The sequence below is a fragment of the Salmo salar genome, chromosome ssa09, assembly GCF_905237065.1.
Source record: "Salmo salar chromosome ssa09, Ssal_v3.1, whole genome shotgun sequence".
In the NCBI taxonomy this organism is placed as follows: domain Eukaryota; kingdom Metazoa; phylum Chordata; class Actinopteri; order Salmoniformes; family Salmonidae; genus Salmo; species Salmo salar.
Genome location: NC_059450.1, coordinates 27,112,102 through 27,131,164, shown reverse-complemented (window position 1 = coordinate 27,131,164; position 19,063 = coordinate 27,112,102). Strand labels below are relative to the sequence as shown.

Genomic DNA, 19,063 nt, shown 5'->3' with positions numbered 1-19,063 from the left:
ACGTTTGCCCACTGACAAAGAAATGATCAGTCTATAATTTTAATGGTAGGTTTATTTGAACAAAAACTAATGTCAAAAATGTTATAAAATGATTTGCATTTTAATGAGGGAAATAAGTATTTGACCCCTCTGCAAAACATGACTTAGTACTTGGTGGCAAAACCCTTGTTGGCAATCACAGAGGTCAGACGTTTCTTGTAGTTGGCCACCAGGTTTGCACACATCTCAGGAGGGATTTTGTCCCACTCCTCTTTGCAGATCTTCTCCAAGTCATTAAGGTTCGAGGCTGATGTTTGGCAACTCGAACCTTCAGCTCCCTCCACAGATTTTCTATGGGATTAAGGTCTGGAGACTGGCTAGGCCACTCCAGGACCTTAATGTGCTTCTTCTTGAGACACTCCTTTGTTGCCTTGGCCGTGTGTTTCGGGTCATTGTCATGCTGGAATACCCATCTACGACCCATTTTCAATGCCCTGGCAGAGGGAAGGAGGTTCTCACCCAAGATTTGACGGTACATGGCCCCGTCTATCGTCCCTTTGATGCGGTGAAGTTGTCCTGTCCCCTTAGCAGAAAAGCATAATGTTTCCACCTCCATGTTTGACGGTGGGGATGGTAGTCTTGGGGTCATAGGCAGCATTCCTCCTCCTCCAAACACGGCGAGTTGAGTTGATGCCAAAGAGCTCCATTTTGGTCTCATCTGACCACAACACTTTCACCCAGTTGTCCTCTGAATCATTCAGATGTTCATTGGCAAACTTCAGACAGGCATGTATATGTGCTTTCTTGAGCAGGGGGACCTTGCGGGTGCTGCAGGATTTCAGTCCTTCACAGCGTAGTGTGTTACCAATTGTTTTCTTGGTGACTATGGTCCCAGCTGCCTTGAGATCATTGACAAGATCCTCACGTGTAGTTCTGGGCTGATTCCTCACCGTTCTCATGATCATTGCATCTCCACGAGGTGAGATCTTGCATGGAGCCCCAGGCCGAGGGAGATTGACAGTTCTTTTGTGTTTCTTCCATTTGCGAATAATCGCACCAACTGTTGTCATCTTCTCACCAAACTGCTTGGCGATGGTCTTGTAGCCCATTCCAGCCTTGTGTAGGTCTACAATCTTGTCCCTGACATCCTTGGAGAGCTCTTTGGTCTTGGCCATGGTGGAGAGTTTGGAATCTGATTGATTGATTGCTTCTGTGGACAGGTGTCGTTTATACAGGTAACAAACTGAGATTAGGAGCACTCCCTTTAAGAGTGTTCTCCTAATCTCAGCTCGTTACCTGTATAAAAGACACCTGGGAGCCAGAAATCTTTCTGATTGAGAGGGGGTCAAATACTTATTTCCCCCATTAAAATACAAATCAATTTATAACATTTTTGACATGCGCTTTTCTGGATTCTTTTGTTGTTATTCTGTCTCTCACAACCTACCATTAAAATTATAGCCTGATCATTTCTTTGTCAGTGGGCAAACGTACAAAATCAGCAGGGGATCAAATACTTTTTTCTCCCTCACTGTATTCAGAACATAAAGTTTATTTCTTAGCCCAACATTTTTTTTCAGTTTTACTTTAGTGTATGTTTTGAATATATATATATTCTGTACAGCCTTCCTTCTTTTCACTCTGTCATTTAGGTTAGTATTGTGGAGTAACTACAATGTTGCTGATCCATCCTCATATCACAGCCATTAAACTAACTGTTTTAAAGTCACCATTGGCCTCATGGTGAAATCCTAAAGAGTTTTCCTTCCTCTCTGGAAACGTAGTTAGGAAGGACGCCTGTATCTTTGTAGTAACTGGGTGTATTGATACACCATCCAAAGTGTAATTAATAACTTCACCGTTCTCAAAGGGATATTCAATGTCCGTTTTTTTATTATTCTTTTTTACACATCTACCAATAGGTGCCCCTCTTTGCGAGGCATTGGAAAAGCTCCTTGGTCTTTGTGGTTGAATCTGTGTTTGAAATGCACTGCTCGAGAAATGTACTGCTCGACTGAGGGACCTTACAGATAATTGTATATGTGTGGTACAGCGATGAGGCAGTCATTAAAAAAATCATGTTAGACTCATTATTGCACACAGAGTGAGTTCATGCAACTTATGTTACTTGTTAATCAAATGTTTACTCCTCAATGTATTTAGTCTTGCCATAACAAAGGGGTTGAATACTTATTGACTCAAGACATTTCAGCTTTCATTTAATAAACAAAATAATACAGTTTGACATTATGGGGTATTGTGTGTAGGCCAGTGACACAACATTTTAATTTAATACATTTTAAATTCAGGCTGTAACAACAAAATGTGGAAAAAGTCAAGGTGTATGAATACTTTCTGGAGGCACTAAGCACCTTGCTGTGGCTGTTTTCAATTAAAATGAAGAAACAAAAATAGCTTCTTAGCGAAGAGCAATTTCTCAAGCAAAAACATCGTTAGAACTGTCTGAAAATGAAAAAAATATCTGTTATTGGCAAAGGTTTGGAACTCATTTACCACCTAATGATGTCACCAGGCAGGCCAAAACTCCATCCCACCAAAACAGGCAGAAATTTCAGGCAGTCTTTTCAAACAGCTCTTACACTAAAAGGCCCTCGTCATAATTTTCACAAGTTCACAGTATTATTCCAACCTCCAGTATTATTCCAACCTTGCGTGGAAATGTATATATAAAACATAGAAACGTAGTTTTTGACTGCACTGGGCCTGTCGGATAGGTGCACAATTTGGGCAGTGAGCACAGCAAATAGATGATTGTTTTGTTGTGAAAGAGGCATTTCAAAATACAATCACAGGAAAACATAGTTTAGAAAGCAAATGGCTATTGCTGTAAAGAGAAGACAATGAAAAGACTATCTTTTAGTTGTCAAAATCAAAAAACGGTACCCTATCTTATTGGCACCAGTGGAGCATCGGCCATATCCTGACTGAGTGTGCATATTCAATGTCTTTATTATTGGGTCAATGCCACTTGAAAGTCATATTAAAAAAGATTCTGCTAATCTCTCCATTCATATAAAGTGTAGTAAAATTCAATGCAATGTGTTGATAAAAGGCCACATTTTTCCCTTGCAAAAAAGGAAAAGAAATGTATATGATATAGCCTAGCCTACTCCATTACTTGCTGCATTGAAGTCCTTTTGCTAACAGTGATTAAATTATAGTATTCGCCTAAATTATCCAATTTCTCATCACATTCGGGATAGCAGTATTTTACATAAGTCTGCAAATGTGATGATGCATGCAATGCCATGACTGTCCCAACCCGAATGTTACTATCCTTGTCAGATTTCAGATTGAGGGACTTAACTGCCTTGTTAGTAAAAGTATATATCATTTTAGTTGAATATATCATTTTTTCTGTGCTTACCTTGTAAAAGTAGATGCCGACCTTGCCGTCGACTGTTTATAACAACTTCTTTCCTCATTCTGTTCAAAAAGACCTTGCAACGGAAAACGACTGAATCTACAGTTTCATCGTCTGTGACAAGAAAATGGAAAAGGAATGTCTCAATTTTGGTTTGTTTGCTTTTGTTATTTTATGTTGGACCCAAGAGATGACCAAATTTTGGATATTACTTGTTAATCCACAGTACAGTTTGTTGTAATATGGTCATTTTGGTTCACTTTGGTTAACGAATGTAATGTACTTGTTATGTTATTGAAAGGGTTTCATTCTAACAAAAGGTATTTCGAAAAAAAAAATACATATTTAAATTTAGGGTAACTGGAATTGATTAGGGAAGTTAGGGGACAGTTTAAATAGAAATTAAGCTTTGTTTGTCATTAACTTGATGAAAAGCTAGCCAATATTCTAACAAGTTTCACTTGAGGTTAATTTGACTGCATAATGTATTAGTTCTGTATCCCATAAGATATCTCACAACAGTTTACAATGGAGCAAAGATGTCTGCTGTGCCATCCTGACAGTAGGCATTTGCATGACAGTTTCCAAAATGGTTCAATGGCAAGAAAATACGACTAGATTACCATTTAGCATCCTAGAATTTAAAAAGTGATAAAAGAAGCAGGCAACATTTTAAACTCCCTCTCACCATTCCAAAACAAGATCTGCCACTGAAGCAAAGAGGCCTGGGAGAATCATGGGGATGAGTGCGCGCTGCAGCTTGGCAGTCTAGCCTGATAACGAGGCGATTACCAAATTAGTCCAGCAATGCTGCTTTATTTCAGGCCCTATTACACGGCCCATCAAGTATCCCTAAACAAGTGCCTGGCTGCACATCTCCTCAACACAGATCTAAAATGCCTCTGCCTCGTAAGTTGAGGGAAACACCTACACAACACTGATGAGGACAGAGACAACCAATGACATGTGACCGTGATGGAAGTCTGATGAGAAAAATATGCCTGTCTTTATTCAATCAATAGCAATAAAATTGCACTCTGTAGTTTCAATTTCCAGTCAATGAATAAGAGAAACCAGTATTAGGTGTATTTCATGCTCTTTTTTGTCTCAACATCCATTGTGTATGTAGTTCATCCCGCTACCACAAGGGGAAGTACAGCAACGGAGTGCGCTTTAGAGCACCCCCCTCTTAAAGCCCACCTCTGTATTATGATTCCAGACCTTTCTTCAGATTAAGTACATCTGCCAGAGTGAATCAGCAGGCCTAATATGTCTCTTAGATAAAGGATGAACAAGGTTCCTCATAAACTAACAGAATCCACAATAAGCCTGTCGACCTTGTCCTGTCCTATCAAACCTTTACAATCTCCTCTCAGCCCATAACAACAACTGTCCCGGAAATCAGACCAGCCAATTAATATCATGTTCACTAAGACATACGACTCTGCCGCATACAAACTGTGGCAAAGTGACAAGCCATTTCTTTGTGTTTTCACGGCTAACAAAGAGGACGAGGTATTGAGCGGAGATCTTGTGTAGAATAGATAATTGCCTGTCAGGATGATCCAGTGTAGAGTAAGTGTCTCTGTTCTGTTCATAGTTCAGTGTTAATAAAGGCAAATCTAATCAGCAAGAAAGGGAAATATCCCAGAATCCTCCAGTGGGTCATTAGCCCCTGTGTGTTCTAGCTGAGTAGTAATAAGATGTTATCGAAGGCATCTTAGTCACAACAAGTAATCTCTACAAGCCTTCAACAACAAGCACCATTATAGTGACCATGTCAACCCCAACAAGGTAGTGTGTAAACGACAACATGGTGCCTCTGAGCCGTTGACTCGATTTGTGTTCTTTGTGACAATCAGGTCAGGTTCAATGGGACGAACCTTGTTCATTGTTACATTGACTGATGGAATGTTCTTGTTATCTGGGAAGGTACAAGTCCAGTGTAGCTAAATTGATTTTACTACAGTACAGTCCTGTGCAATACAATACTGTAGTTGCACTAAAGGGTTGAGCTATACCTATAGCAAACGTTCTAATATATTACTGCATATGTGTATGAATCTTGACTGTCATCATGTTCCACTAAACTGAAAACTTTGTAGTTGGGTTTCTGTCTTCCCCAGGTAGGTGAGTCAGAAGAGAGGCGTCCCACACAGTTATTGTCCCACACCTGAGCAGCGTCATGATTTTTGTTTTGCACTGGTGTGAGACTTAAACTGGAGGGGACAGTGGTGGCAGCACTTGGGCATCCTCTCCTCCTGTCACTAGGTCTCTGGCTGGGCTGTCAGTCACGCTACTCATTATGGCATGTGAGATGAGAGTTTCATGTAAGAAGACTGAGCAGGAAGGGCAATGTCAGGTCAATTTCTTTCTAAAGCCTGTATCTAATATAACGTGTATTCAATTGATAACAGAGTCGTGGATCGGATAACGATAGTGAAACTAATCTCTTAAGTCAATTACCGGTTGAGCAGGTTGACATTAAAACAATGAATAACCGATGCCAAATACTGGAGCTACTGTTCCATAAGAAACCAATATTGCGAGTGCTTTGTGTAAAGGGTTTGATGTTTACTACACATGTATAGGCCTAGAGTACCAGTCAGAAGTTTGGACACACCTACTCATTCCAGGGTTTTTCTTTATTTTGACTCTTTTCTACATTTTAGAACACTATGAAAAAACACATACGGAATCATTTAAGCTTGTTGAGAGAATGCCAAACGTGTGCAAAGCTGTCATCAAGGCAAAGGGTGGCTACTTTGAAGAATCAAATAAAATATATTTTGATTTGTTTAACACTTTTTTGGTTACTACATGATTCCATATGTGTTATTTCATAGTTTTGATGTCTTCACTATTATTTTACAATGTAGAAAATAGTAAAAATAAAGAAAAACCCTGGAATGAGTAGTGGTGTCCAAACTTTTGACTGGTACTGTATGTGTTGTTGCATAAGGGTGAAACATTCACTGAGTATACCAAACATTAGGAACACCTTCCTAATACTGTGTTGCAAGCCGACCCCCCTCCCTTTCCTTTTGCCCTCAGAACCACCTTAATTCGTCGGGGAATCGACTTGACAAGTGTCAAAAGCATTCCACAGGGCTGATGGCCCATGTTGACTCCAATGCTTCCCACAGTGCCAAGTTGGCTGGATGTCTTTTGGGTGGTGGACCATTCTTGATACACATGGGAAACTGTTGAGCGTGAAAAACCCAGCAGCCTTGCAGTTCTTGACACAAACCGGTGTGCCTGGCACCTACTATCTTCACCTGTACAAAGGCACTTACATTTTTTGTCTTGCCCATTCACCCTTAGGAATGGCACACCTACACCATCCATGTCTCAAGGCTTAAAAATCCTTTATCCCGTCTCCTCCCCCTTTATCTACACTGATACACAAGTGTATATAACAATAAGGGATCATAGCATTCACCTGGGTTCACCTCCTACGTCTATGTTATGGAACGAGCATAACATAATGTTTTGTATACTCAGTGTATATATTCATTTTATACAACGGGTGGGTCTAATCCTGAATGCTGATTGGTTAAAAGCGCAATCCAGCCGGTGTCTGGTCCACAAGTTACCACCGGATAAATCTATGATGTTAAAATGCCTATTTACTCTGTTCCATCTGACTGCGCAATCCGCTGTCTCATCAGCCCAGGCAGGGAAGTTATAAACTTGATCTCCACTATAAAAAGCATCTAGAAATTATCTCACATTTCTTTTAGACTAACATTTAGTTTTCAACAGCGGAGATTTGTATAAACCTTGCTGTCTGTCTCTCTGACATTTGCAACATTATTTCAATATTCAAATTCGATCTCCAACTGTCCCCTAGTAATGAACTTGTAGGGGTGGGGAGTCGGGACGAGAGAGAGAGAGAGAGAGGCAGGCAGTTTCTCTCAGCCCGTCGAAATCATTAATCAGTTTTATGGCTATATACGAAGAAATGTCAATTGAAAAAATGTAAAACGAAACGAAGTGCAGCTAGTTTGCAGTCTTAACAGCTTCAGTGTTTGATGTGATTGTGTTAGCTGTGTTGTTGGCTAGCTCCTCTGAACAACAGTGTCCTAACGAGAGAGCACATTTTCTATGCCAGGCAAAATTGTGCCTCATTAGCTCATTGTTATGGATGTATACAAATAAATGTCAATAGAAAACAGCTTAAACAAATGCCGTTACTGTTGTTATTCTTTCTGCACTGTTTTACGTGACTGTAGGTTAGCCATCGTTTGCTAGCTAGCAAGAAAGGGATAAGAATGTTGCCAGCCAATATGGCAACGGTACCAGTAGAACGAACGACCAGCCAGTTTGGGTAGCAACCCTAGATTTGTTTCGGGACAATATCTTGTGGAAGGATGAAATAGTATGAATAAATTCATCAAATTAACGTTTTTAATGAAAATATGTCAATCATTATTTGAGTATGTTGGTAACCCGAAGTATAAAAGTGATAATGCCCTCGAAGCTGGTGTTTGGAGGATATATTAGCACAGTTTGGGAAGAGACCATGGAGCTAGAGACCACTGGGGAGAGACATGTAGCTAGAGACCTCTGGGGAGAGACCATGGAGCTAGAGACCTCTGGGGAGAGACATGGAGCTAGAGACCACTGGGGAGAGACCATGGAGCTAGAGACCACTGGGGAGAGACCATGGAGCTAGAGACCTCTGGGGAGAGACCATGGAGCTAGAGACCTCTGGAGAGAGACCATGGAGCTAGAGACCTCTGGGGAGAGACCATGGAGCTAGAGACCTCTGGGGAGAGTCCATGGAGCTAGAGACCTCTGGGGAGAGACCATGGAGCTAGAGACCTCTGGGGAGAGACCATGGAGCTAGAGACCTCTGGGGAGAGACATGGAGCTAGAGACCTCTGGGGAGAGACATGGAGCTAGAGGCCACCGGAGAGACATGGAGCTAGAGACCTCTGGGGAGAGACATGGAGCTAGAGACCACTGGGGAGAGACATGGAGCTAGAGACCACCGGAGAGAGACCACGGAGGTAGAGCCCACGGAGGTAGAGGCCACGGAGCAAGAGACCACGGAGGTAGAGGCCACGGAGCAAGAGACCATTGGGCAGAGGCCACGGAGCTAGAGGCCACGGTGCTGGAGGCCACGGAGCTGGAGGCCACAGAGCTGGAGGCCACAGAGCTGGAGGCCACAGAGCTGGAGGCCACAGAGCTAGAGGCCACAGAGCTAGAGGCCACAGAGCTAGAGGCCACGGGTTCGGAGGATCAGGATGTGTTACCATTAATACCACCATGAATAATAAAATAACCTCAGTGTTGTTGAAAGATGAGGCTAGAGGGTAAACAGATCAATAGCTGATTAAGAAGAAGAGCAGGGTCTTACACAACTCCTTGGAACACAGAGGAAACGTTCCATCTCTACCAGTACCTTCTGCCTTTAACTCTAACATGCTACACCCCAGAAATGACTACATATGGCTTGTGTAGGTTGCCAAATCATAAGGGAATTGGTTGCATTGTTAACTTAGGAATGTGAAGTATGTTTTTTAACAAGCTTGTGTTTATGTTTAGTAATTAGAGGATGTGGGAGTGTGTTTTTATTCCTTGGGACAAAAGGTTAGTTCTCAGTGGACTGGCTTTTCCATCGTCTCAGGATATATGATCCTCAAAATGAATATTCTGCAAAGCCAATGGGAATAATTACTCAGTGTCGTTATATAAATCAGAACTGAACATTCTCTACATACAGAATGAAATACTTTCCAGTAGGATGCCTTAAAATGCAAGTTTTCCTTTTTAGAAGTCGAAAAACCAGTCCACAAACCTTTGAGTGAGAACACTAGCTCTGACACTTTCATACAGATAGCGAAAGCGAGAGAGAGCACGAGAGAGAGATGGTGTGTCTTGTCACTGTATGTCTCTTACCTCCCAGCAGTTTGGGCTGACAGTTGACAAACTCTGGCTTGCTCTGAGAGCTGTAGCGCTGGCAGGTGTGGTGGAGGATCTGGATAAAGGTGCACTTCTCGCCGGCCGAACCAGCCACCCACTGGTCAAAGGCATTGTCGAACGCCAAGTCAAACTCCGGACAGTCCTTGGAAAAAGAGACAGAATGATAGAAACAAAGAGAGATAGAAAAAGACTGCACGCATGAACCAGTCTCTAGGGGGTGATTTGGAATTTGTCCTGCTGAAACAGTCAGGTCATGTGGTCAGGAAAAATGAATCCCTGGAGATAGAAGTTCAGTGTACTGTAAACTCACTCTGTTGGGGTCACAGCCGTTGACCTGTCTCAGCTGGTCGATGGTCCACATTGACCTCTTACTGAAGGACAAGGAGCCCTGGAACTGCTTCACCTTGGTGATGGACACATGGGACGGCTTCTTATTCGTCACTGTGGATAGAAAATAATGTAATATTTAGGATAAAAGTAATATTTAATGGAGAAAGTAGGCTGTTGATGGAATAAAGTTAGATACCAAATGTTCCTAAAAAGGTGCCGTTTTGGACAGATTGAGTGACAAGTTTAGTCCATAGCAGCTGTGTTCAGGAATACAGACTATAGTTCCTTAACAATAGCCATTGGCTGCTTGTGCCAAAAACAGCATAGGCTTATCAGGAAAAGTAATAGAATATAACAACAAGCACTTTTTTTCCTGAGAGAAAGCCCTGCCTAATGTGGACTGGGCATTCTTGTGGCCGGGCCTTTGACATTATCATAGGTTACCCAGTCAAAATATGTCCTCTTATCTTTAATTTACTTCCAATGGGAGCTATCCTCTTTAACCCAACCACACAGTGTCTGACAGTATGATAAGCTGCAGTGTAACTCCAAGAAAATAAAAAGCTGACCTAATTGGTCTTGTCAGCGTCTGCGGTTATAGATTGATGACACCTTTTACACTTCGCCAGATGAAATTTGCACCAAAAAAAAGCTAAATAATTTTTCTTGATAAAGTGATATATTGCTTCCAGTCCGATGTCGACTAAATTAAAGTGGATATCAAAAATGCCTAAAACCTTGTGGTAGATAATCTTCTCTTAAAGGACTATCTAGAGAAAGAGGGAAAGTATAAATCAACTCAGATGTGGTTGAGCCAAAGAGGAACTCACTCATGGTATGGGCCTGGGCCAACTATCCCGTATCCATATCCTGCCCTGGGACACCACCACAATGTCCTGGGCTATTCCCCTCACCCCCCTACATTCCAGATGTGACTCTTTCCAGGGATCAAAGCTCTGTGTTTACAGATCATCCTGCTCAGAGTTCCGTCATGTGTCCGGACCACTGCATGCGTGCATAGCTGGATCCAAGCGGCCAGATATCTTACGGAAGGGCCAACGTGCTTCTTTGTTGTTTTTGCAAGCCCAAGCACCAGGCAAAAACCAGAGCAAAAACCAGAGCAAAAACCAAGCCATGAGGTTGAAGGAATTGTCCGTAGAGGTCTGAGACATGATTGTGTCGAGGCACAGATCTGGGGAAGGGTACCAAAACATTTCTGCATCACTGAAAGTCCCCAAGAACACAGGGGCTCCATCATTCTTAAATAGTTTGGAACCACCAAGACTCTTCCTAGAGCTGGCCGCCCTGCCAAACTGAGCAATGGGGGAGAGGGGCCTTGGTCAGGAAGGTGACCAAGAACCCGATTGTCACTCTGACAGAGCTCCAGAGTTCCTCTGTGGAGATGGGAGAACCTTCCAGAAGGACAACCATCTCTGCAGCACTCCACCTATCAGGCCTTTATGGTAGAGTGGACAGACCTCCTCAGTAAAGGCACATGACAGCCCGCTTGGAGTTCTTTTTATATATATATATATATATATATATATATATATATTATTTTTTTTTTTTTTTTTCTTCATTATTACTGAATATTAAAACATACAATCTACTTGCAATGAAGCTGCTCAACATCTACATCCCATTCAGTTATCTAACAAACTCTCACCAAGAGTGACCCACAGAAGCAACCAAATTGACAGATCTCACACAAGGTCAAAAACAGGGATCCAAACCAGCGACCTATCTGCCACCGGCCCAAGCTCCCAACCACCAGGCCACCAGCCCTCCTGACTCTTTGGCACTGATGCCCCAAAACAAAATTAAAAGTGTGAGCTGCTTGCTGATCAGAGGACAATCTCAAACTGTACACAGAAATGAAGAGGAATAAATAAATGGAGCTGAAAGTAAAGTAAGCGCTCTAAAAGACAAGGTACTGGAGTTAAGCTGAAATGGCAGACTTACACTACATGGCCAAAGGTATGTGGACATCTGCTCGTCAAACATCTCATTCCAAAATAATGGGCATTAATATGGAGTTGGTCCCCCCTTTGCTGCAATAACAGCCTCCACTCTTCTGAGAAGGCTTTCCACTAAATGTTGGAACATTGCTGAGGGGACTTTATTCCATTCAGTCACAAAAGCATTAGTGAAGTCGGGCAATGATGTTGGGCGATTAGGTCAATCCAATTCATCCCAAAGGTGTTCGATGGAGTTGAGGTCAGGGCTCTGTGCTGGCCAGTTAAGTTCTTCTGATCTTAACAAAGCATTTCTGTATGGACCTCGCTTTGTGCACAGGGGAATTGTCATGCTGAAACGGGAAAGAGCCTTCTCCAAACTGTTGCCACAAAGTTGGAAGCACAGAATCGTCTGGGATGTCGTTGTATGCTGTAGCGTTAATATTTCCCTTCACTGGAACTAAGGGGCCTAGCCCGAACCATGAAAAGCAGCCCCAGACCATTATTTCTCCTCCACCAAACTTTATAGTTGCCACTGTTCACTGAGGCAGGTAGCGTTCTCCTGGCATCTGCCAAACCAAGATTCGTCTGTTGGACTGCCAGATGGTGAAGCGTGACTCCACTCCAGCCGACTTTGCGCATGGTGATCTCTGGCTTGTGTGCGTCTGCTCGGCCATGAAAACCCATTTCATAAAGCTTCCGACGAACAGTTCTTGTGCTGAAATTGCTTCCAGAGGCGGTTTGGAACTCGGTAGCGAGTGTTGCAACCGAGGACAGACGATTTTTTACACAATAAGCGCTTCATCACTTGGCGGTCCCGTTCTGTGAGCTTGTGTGGTCTACCACTTCAAGCTTAGCCGTTGTTGCTCCTAGACGTTTCCACTTCACAATAACAGCACTTACAGCTGACCGGGGCAGCACTATCAGTGCAGATATTTGACGAACTGACTTGTTAGAATGGTGGCATCCTATGACGGTGCCACATTGAAAGTCACTGAGCTCTTCAGTAAGGCAATTCTACTGCCAATGTTTATCTACGGAGATTGCATGGCTGTGTGCTCGATTTTATACACCTGTCAGCAACGGGTGTGGCTGAAATAGCGAAATCCACTAATTTCATGGGGTGTCCACTTTTGTATATATAGTGCATATTGTGGAAAGAACAGCTGACTGAAGATGGGGCGGTCGGGCATTTGTGCAGTTGAGTCCACTTCTACTGTAACATGAACTCTTAACAACGTGATGAAACGTTGTTTCTCCTTGCTGCAACAAGCAAGGTGTTGTTCCAAAGAGTCTTAGGTTGTCTAAGCAATGTCCGCCTACCTGCAGCAGCAGCACACACAGAAATAATTAATTATATTTCTATGGCAACACATGCAGGCAGGTGCGGAAGAGAAAATGTTCTATTCAAACGGTTATTACGCTGACCATGGTCATTTGGCTGGCTAATTACTATCATCCAAAATTCCCTGACCGCCACAGCTCTTCTCTGTGCATACACATTTGAGTATATATCCCTCCACTACTGCAAACCCAGTCCTTCAGCCAAGCGTGACGACCATGTACAGTTCTCCTGCTTTCTCCTCACTACTTTGACCATTAATAAAGTTTCACCATTACGATGCGATCTGGAGGGATGTAGAGGACAAAGTGTTTATTTTTTTGTATTTTAAAAAAAATATTGAAAACATACAATATACTTGCAGTGAAGCCTCTCAACAACTACATCACATTAGTCATCTAACAGCCTCCCACCCAGAGCGACACACAGAAGCAACCAGGGTCAACGCCCTGCTCAAGGGCACGTTGACAGATGATGCAGTGTTGTTTGATCCAACCTGCAAGCCTTTTCATTTGTAAACGACTTCAGCTTGCTTGTCCCTAAATGAAGCAGCAACAGACAGCAACTCTCCAGTGAAATCAGGTGATGTTTTGGTACCATGCATATTGGATTACCATGGTAACCCTCTCTCTCTCTCCAAAGTGGCACTCTGGAAAGCAGATCTGACTGGGAGACTGAAGGGTCTGATTTCTCAAGAGGGTCTCACCCACCTGGTCCGGCGAATGCTTTTGAAATTCATCGTATAGAGTAGGAGAAAGAGAGTGTGCGAGAGAAAGAGTCAAACAGTGCAAATCAAAAATCCCTTTCATCTTCCAAGCCTGACAAGCACTTTATTTTCCTCGTCTACCTTTGTGCTTCATGGAAAGAGGGTTAACAAATTCAGAGCTACAGAAGTGTGTTCATGCACAAAATGTGGAGTGATTTTGAGTTCTGAAGCGGATCCAAGCATGAGGGGTAATCATGCTGTTTCAGAACCTCCTACAGTGGCGTGTGCATGTAAGGAGAAAATATTGGGTCCAACTCAGTCCCGTGGGCAGTAATGTGTAATCAAAACTGCCCTGTACCATTCAGATGTTTTTTTGCATCTCGATGTGGACTCCTTTAAGTCCATTTCTTCTTTTACTTTACACCAAATTACTGAGGTGAGATACTGTAGGAAGTCCTTCATGATGTAGGTTGTTAACATAAGGACTCTGTAGTGTTATGCAACGGAGTTGTAATATTATCAGTCTTGGTCACACTTGTGGGTGGTCCATCACATTCAACAAACCTTCATTGTCATAGGCTGGATCAGAACTCTCATTATCCATCCATAAGCTAACAATTTGGAATGGCCTACTGTAGATTACCTTGGATCATATTCGTTTTCTAAGGCTCTGTTTATTTAAATTCAAATGTTGTTCCAATGAAATGTTTTCTTAGCTATCCTCATACAATGGGAATTGTAGTGAAGCGGTATTCAAAATCTCAAACCTGCACACTTCTCACATGATTATTTGTGCATCTTGGCAATGTATGTTTTCGCTAGCATTAGTAACGTCACTCCTGTTGCCATCTCAGCAACCACAACAATATTTCCCTTAAGCGTAAGCTAAGTCTGGGAAATTTCCCTCTCGTGTCCCCTGTCTGCGTATGGTAGATGAGTTTCCTTCTGGCCACAGGACTGTACACAGCTAGGAACAATAAGCCCCTGACCCACTGGAGGGAATTAGATCGTGTCATTAGCAAGAGCATGTGAGAAAATAGGAACTCCCACTTGGTGCTTTCTCTCACATTGACTTTGGTTTGACATTTGGCCTTACACATTGAATACCTTTGGCTGTGTCTCCATGATGGTTGAATGGTATTTGGAAGGTTTCTCACTGAAAATGACTGAAAGTCTGCCATTGACATCAATTCATGATTTACATGGAAGTCTGAGTTGCGTGCTGTTCAATTCACTCTGAGTTTCATGATTGTTTGTAAAAACCCTTATCTCAAATATGAATTATCTGGTGGAACACTCGAGTCTCAAGTGAATGAGAACATAATCATGATAACATGAACCACCTTTAGGAGACATTTGTTTTATCACAATGTTTTGTTTAGTTTACTTTGACAATGGAGCCAAGGTCTCTGATGACATGTAATAATGTTAGGAGGGGAGGGGGGGTTTGCAACTTAACCCCCAGGGCATTAATGTAGAGCAGGGTTCACTATATACGAATGACAAAATACCCAGGAGGCCATCTTTGGATTTGAATTGCATGTTAAGCTAAATTCTGCATAGAGTTTGCTTACTTGGCACCAACCCAGGTTCTTGAAGGCTTGTTAACAGAATTAAAAAGTTAACATTCAGAAACACTGTGGTCAAATGATTTTCAAAAAGCTGTATGTCCAAACACAGCTTAAAAGTAGGCTAATGTTTTGAAGACTCAAAAAGCTCTCTTGCTGCCCTTGAATCCATGTCCAAACAGGGGTAAACGAACAATCGAACTGACTGGGTTCTGAGTCAGGGAAGTGGAGCTGTCTTCACCATGCTCTAACTTGTTATTATAATGCTGGAACAGCCCATCTAAAACCGCTCTCTCTAATATATTACACTTGCTCTTTCTTGAATAAATTCCTCCAGTTCATTTGGTTTTTCCTTTAACTTATTCTGTGCCTCTATGGTACAGTTTATATTGCTATCTATCTGTACTGTTAGTTCCTCTATTTGCTTTGTAAATAAGAACTATTTGGACCTAAATGGTTTTTCTTTTAAAGATGAGTATTGAATTGCATGTCCTCTAAAGGAAAATTTGAAAGTGTCCCATACAATAAGGGGATCTGCTGTACCTATGTTATGTAGGAAGAGTGAACAATAAATCATTATTTCTTGGTTAAAAACTAGTTGTCATCCATTAGGCTTTGATTCAATTTACAATATACTGGCCCACATGGAAATTCTGTAAGATTAATGTGTATGCCAATAATTTGATGGTCCGACGGCATTCTGTCCCCTATCAACACTTTTTAAGTGAAAGAAGTCAAGATGACTAGCTTGATTGAGTCTCCACCACATATATCTCACTTGGTCAGTATATTTAAGCATCAATATACAGTACCAGTCAACATTTTGGAAAAATTCACTCATTCAAGGGTTTTTCTTAATTTTTTACAATTTTCTACCTTGTAGAATAATGTAATAGTGAAGACATCAAAACTACGAAATAACATAAGGCAGACAGCTTTGCACACACTTGGCATTCTCTCAACCAGCTTTATGAGGTAGTCACCTGGAATGCATTTTAATTAACAGGTGTGCCTTGTTAAAAGTTCATATGTGGAATTTCTTTCCTTCTTAATGCATTTGAGCCAATCAGTTGTGTAGTGACATCAAGCGCTATGATGAAACTGGCTCTCATGAGGACCGCCACAGGAAAGGAAGACCCAGAGTTACCTCTGCTGCAGAGGATAAGTTCATTAGAGCCTTACCAGCCTCAGAAATTGCAGCCCAAATAAATGCTTCAAAGAGTTCAAGTAACAGACACATCTCAACATCAACTGTTCAGAGGAGACTGCGTGAATCAGGCCTTCATGGTTGAATAACTGCAAAGAAACCACTATTAAAGGACACCAATAAGACGAAGAGACTTGCTTGGGCCAAGAAACACGAGCAATGGACATTAGACCGGTGGAAATCTCTCCTTTGGTTTGATGAGTCCAATTTTTAGATTTTTGGTTCCAGCTGTCTTTGTGAGATGCAGAGTAGGTCAACAGATGATTCCGCATGTGTAGTTCCAACGGTGAAGCATGGAAGAGGTGGTGTGATGGTGTTGAGGTGCTTTGCTGGTGACACTGTCGGTGATTTATTTAGAATTCAAGGCACACTTAACCAGCATGGCTACCACAGCATTCTGCTGGTTTGCGCTTAGTGGGAACTATCATTTGTTTTTAAACAGGACAATGACTCAACACACCTCCAGGCTGTGACTGGGAATATGGCAGAATACAAACAGTGTGGTCATTTACTCCATAAGGCAATTAAACAGGCGAAACATTAGTATAGAGACAAAGTGGAGTCACAATTCAACGGCTCGACACGAGATGTATGTGGCAGGGTCTACAGACAATCACGGAATACAAAAGGAAAACCAGCTACGCCGCGGACACCGACGCCTTGCTCCCAGAGAAGCTAAACACGTTCTTTTCCCGCTTTGAGGATAACACAGTGCCACCGACGCGGCCACCTACCAAGGACTGTGGGCTCTCATTCTCCGTGGCCGATGTGAGTAAGCCATTTTGAAATATTAATCCTCGCAGGGCTGCCGGCCCAGATGGCATCCCTAGCCGCATCCTCAGAGCATGCGCAGACCAGCTGGCTGGTGTGTTTACGGACATATTCAATCTCTCCCTATCCCAGTCTGTTGTCCCCACATGCTTCAAGATGGCCACCAGTGTTTCTGTACCAAAGGCGGCAAAGGTAACTGAACAAAATTACTATCGCCCCGTAGCACTCGCTTCTGTCATCATGAAGTGCTTTGCGAGACAAGGATCATATCAGGTCCACCTAAACTGTTACCCTAGACCTACTCCAATTAGCTTACCGCCCAAAAAGGTGCATGCTCAGCCCCCTCCTGTACTCCCTGTTCCCCCATGACTGCTTGGCCATGCACGCCTCCAACTCAATCATCAACTTTACAGATGACACAACAGTAGTAGGCTTGATTACCAACAACAATGAGACAGCCTACAGGGAGGAAGTGAGGGCTCGGAGTATAGTGTCAGGAAAATAACCTCTCACGCAACATCAACAAAACAAAGGAGATAATTGTGGACTTCAGGAAAGACCCCCCCCCAACTGCACTGACCACAACCACAGGGCTCTTCAGAGGGTGGTGGGGTCTGCACAACGCATCACCGGGGGCAAACTACCTGCCCTTCATGACACCTACAGCACCTGATGTCACAGGAAGGCCAAAAACATCATCAAGGATAACAACCACCCAAGCCACTGCCGTTCACCCCGCTATCATCCATCAAAGCTGGGACCGAGAGACTGAAAAACAGCTTCTATCTCAAGGCCATCAGACTGTTAAACAGCCATCACTAGCACAGAGAGGCTGCAGCCTACACACACAGACATGTAATCATTGGCCACTTTAATAAATGGAACACTAATCACTTTAAATAATGTCACTTTAATAATGTTTACATCTCTTGTATTACTCATCTCATATGTATATACTGTATTCTATACTATATCTCAGTCTATGCCGCTCTAACATTGCCCGTCCATATATTTATATATTCTTAATTATATTCCTTCACTTAGATCTGTGTGTATTAGGTATTTGTTGTGGAATTATTAGATATACCTTGTTAGATATCACTGCACTATCGGAAACTAGAGGCACAAGCATTTTGCTACACCCGCAATAACATCTGATAAACACGTGTATGTGACAAAAAACATTTGATTTCATCAAGGGCTACTTGACCAAGAAGGAGAGTGATGGAGGGCTGCATCAGATGACCTGGGCTCCACAATCACCCAACCTCAACCCAATTGAGATGGTTTGGGATGAGTTGGACCGCAGAGTGAAGGAAAAGCAGCCAACAAGTGCTCAGTGTCTGATCGAACATCTCTGCAGAGATCTAACGACGCTCCCCATCCAACCTGACAGAGCTTGAGAGGATCTGCAGAGAAGAATGGGCAAAAACTCAACAAAATACTGAGTAAATGGTCTGAATACTTACATAAATGTGATATCAGTTATTTATTTAATACATTTTCACGCATTTCTAAAAACCTATTTTTGCTTTGTCATTATGGGGTATTGTGTGTAGATTGAAGAGGGAAAAAAAATATTTTATCCATTTTAGAATAAGGCTGTAACGTAACAAAATGTGGAAAAAGTCAAAGGTTCTAAATACTTTCCGAATGTACTGTAGTTGTACCATGATATTTTCACTGTTAAGCATACTGTAGATGAAACTAAGTAAACCTCCACTTGCCCTCCAATATTCCACCTGCTAAAACCTCCCCTCATCCCAAGTTGGGTTATCGTCCCAGTGACTGGCAGACCACCCCTGTACACATGGATCCTAGGTCCTTTATTAGATTGGGACCCATCCCTTGAAAAGAGCACAAAGTGCCACCTATGGAACTGAACCAGA

General features: G+C 42.4%; 1 protein-coding gene across 3 annotated transcripts in view; it reads right to left on the bottom strand.

Annotated features, from left to right (window-relative positions):
• The window catches only part of LOC106611118 (syntaxin-binding protein 6), a 143,560-nt gene that overhangs the window by 18,564 nt on the left and 105,933 nt on the right, over positions 1-19,063 (bottom strand). For 2 of the 3 annotated variants that reach the window (XM_014210983.2, XM_014210985.2), the window contains exons 3-5: positions 9,606-9,736; positions 9,272-9,437; positions 3,368-3,478 (exon numbers count right to left, since the gene is read on the bottom strand). In XM_014210983.2, the coding sequence (XP_014066458.1) occupies positions 3,368-3,478; positions 9,272-9,437; positions 9,606-9,736 (408 nt within the window). The remainder of the gene's footprint in view (positions 1-3,367; positions 3,479-9,271; positions 9,438-9,605; positions 9,737-19,063) is intronic. The other variant, XM_014210986.2, reaches the window with a different exon arrangement.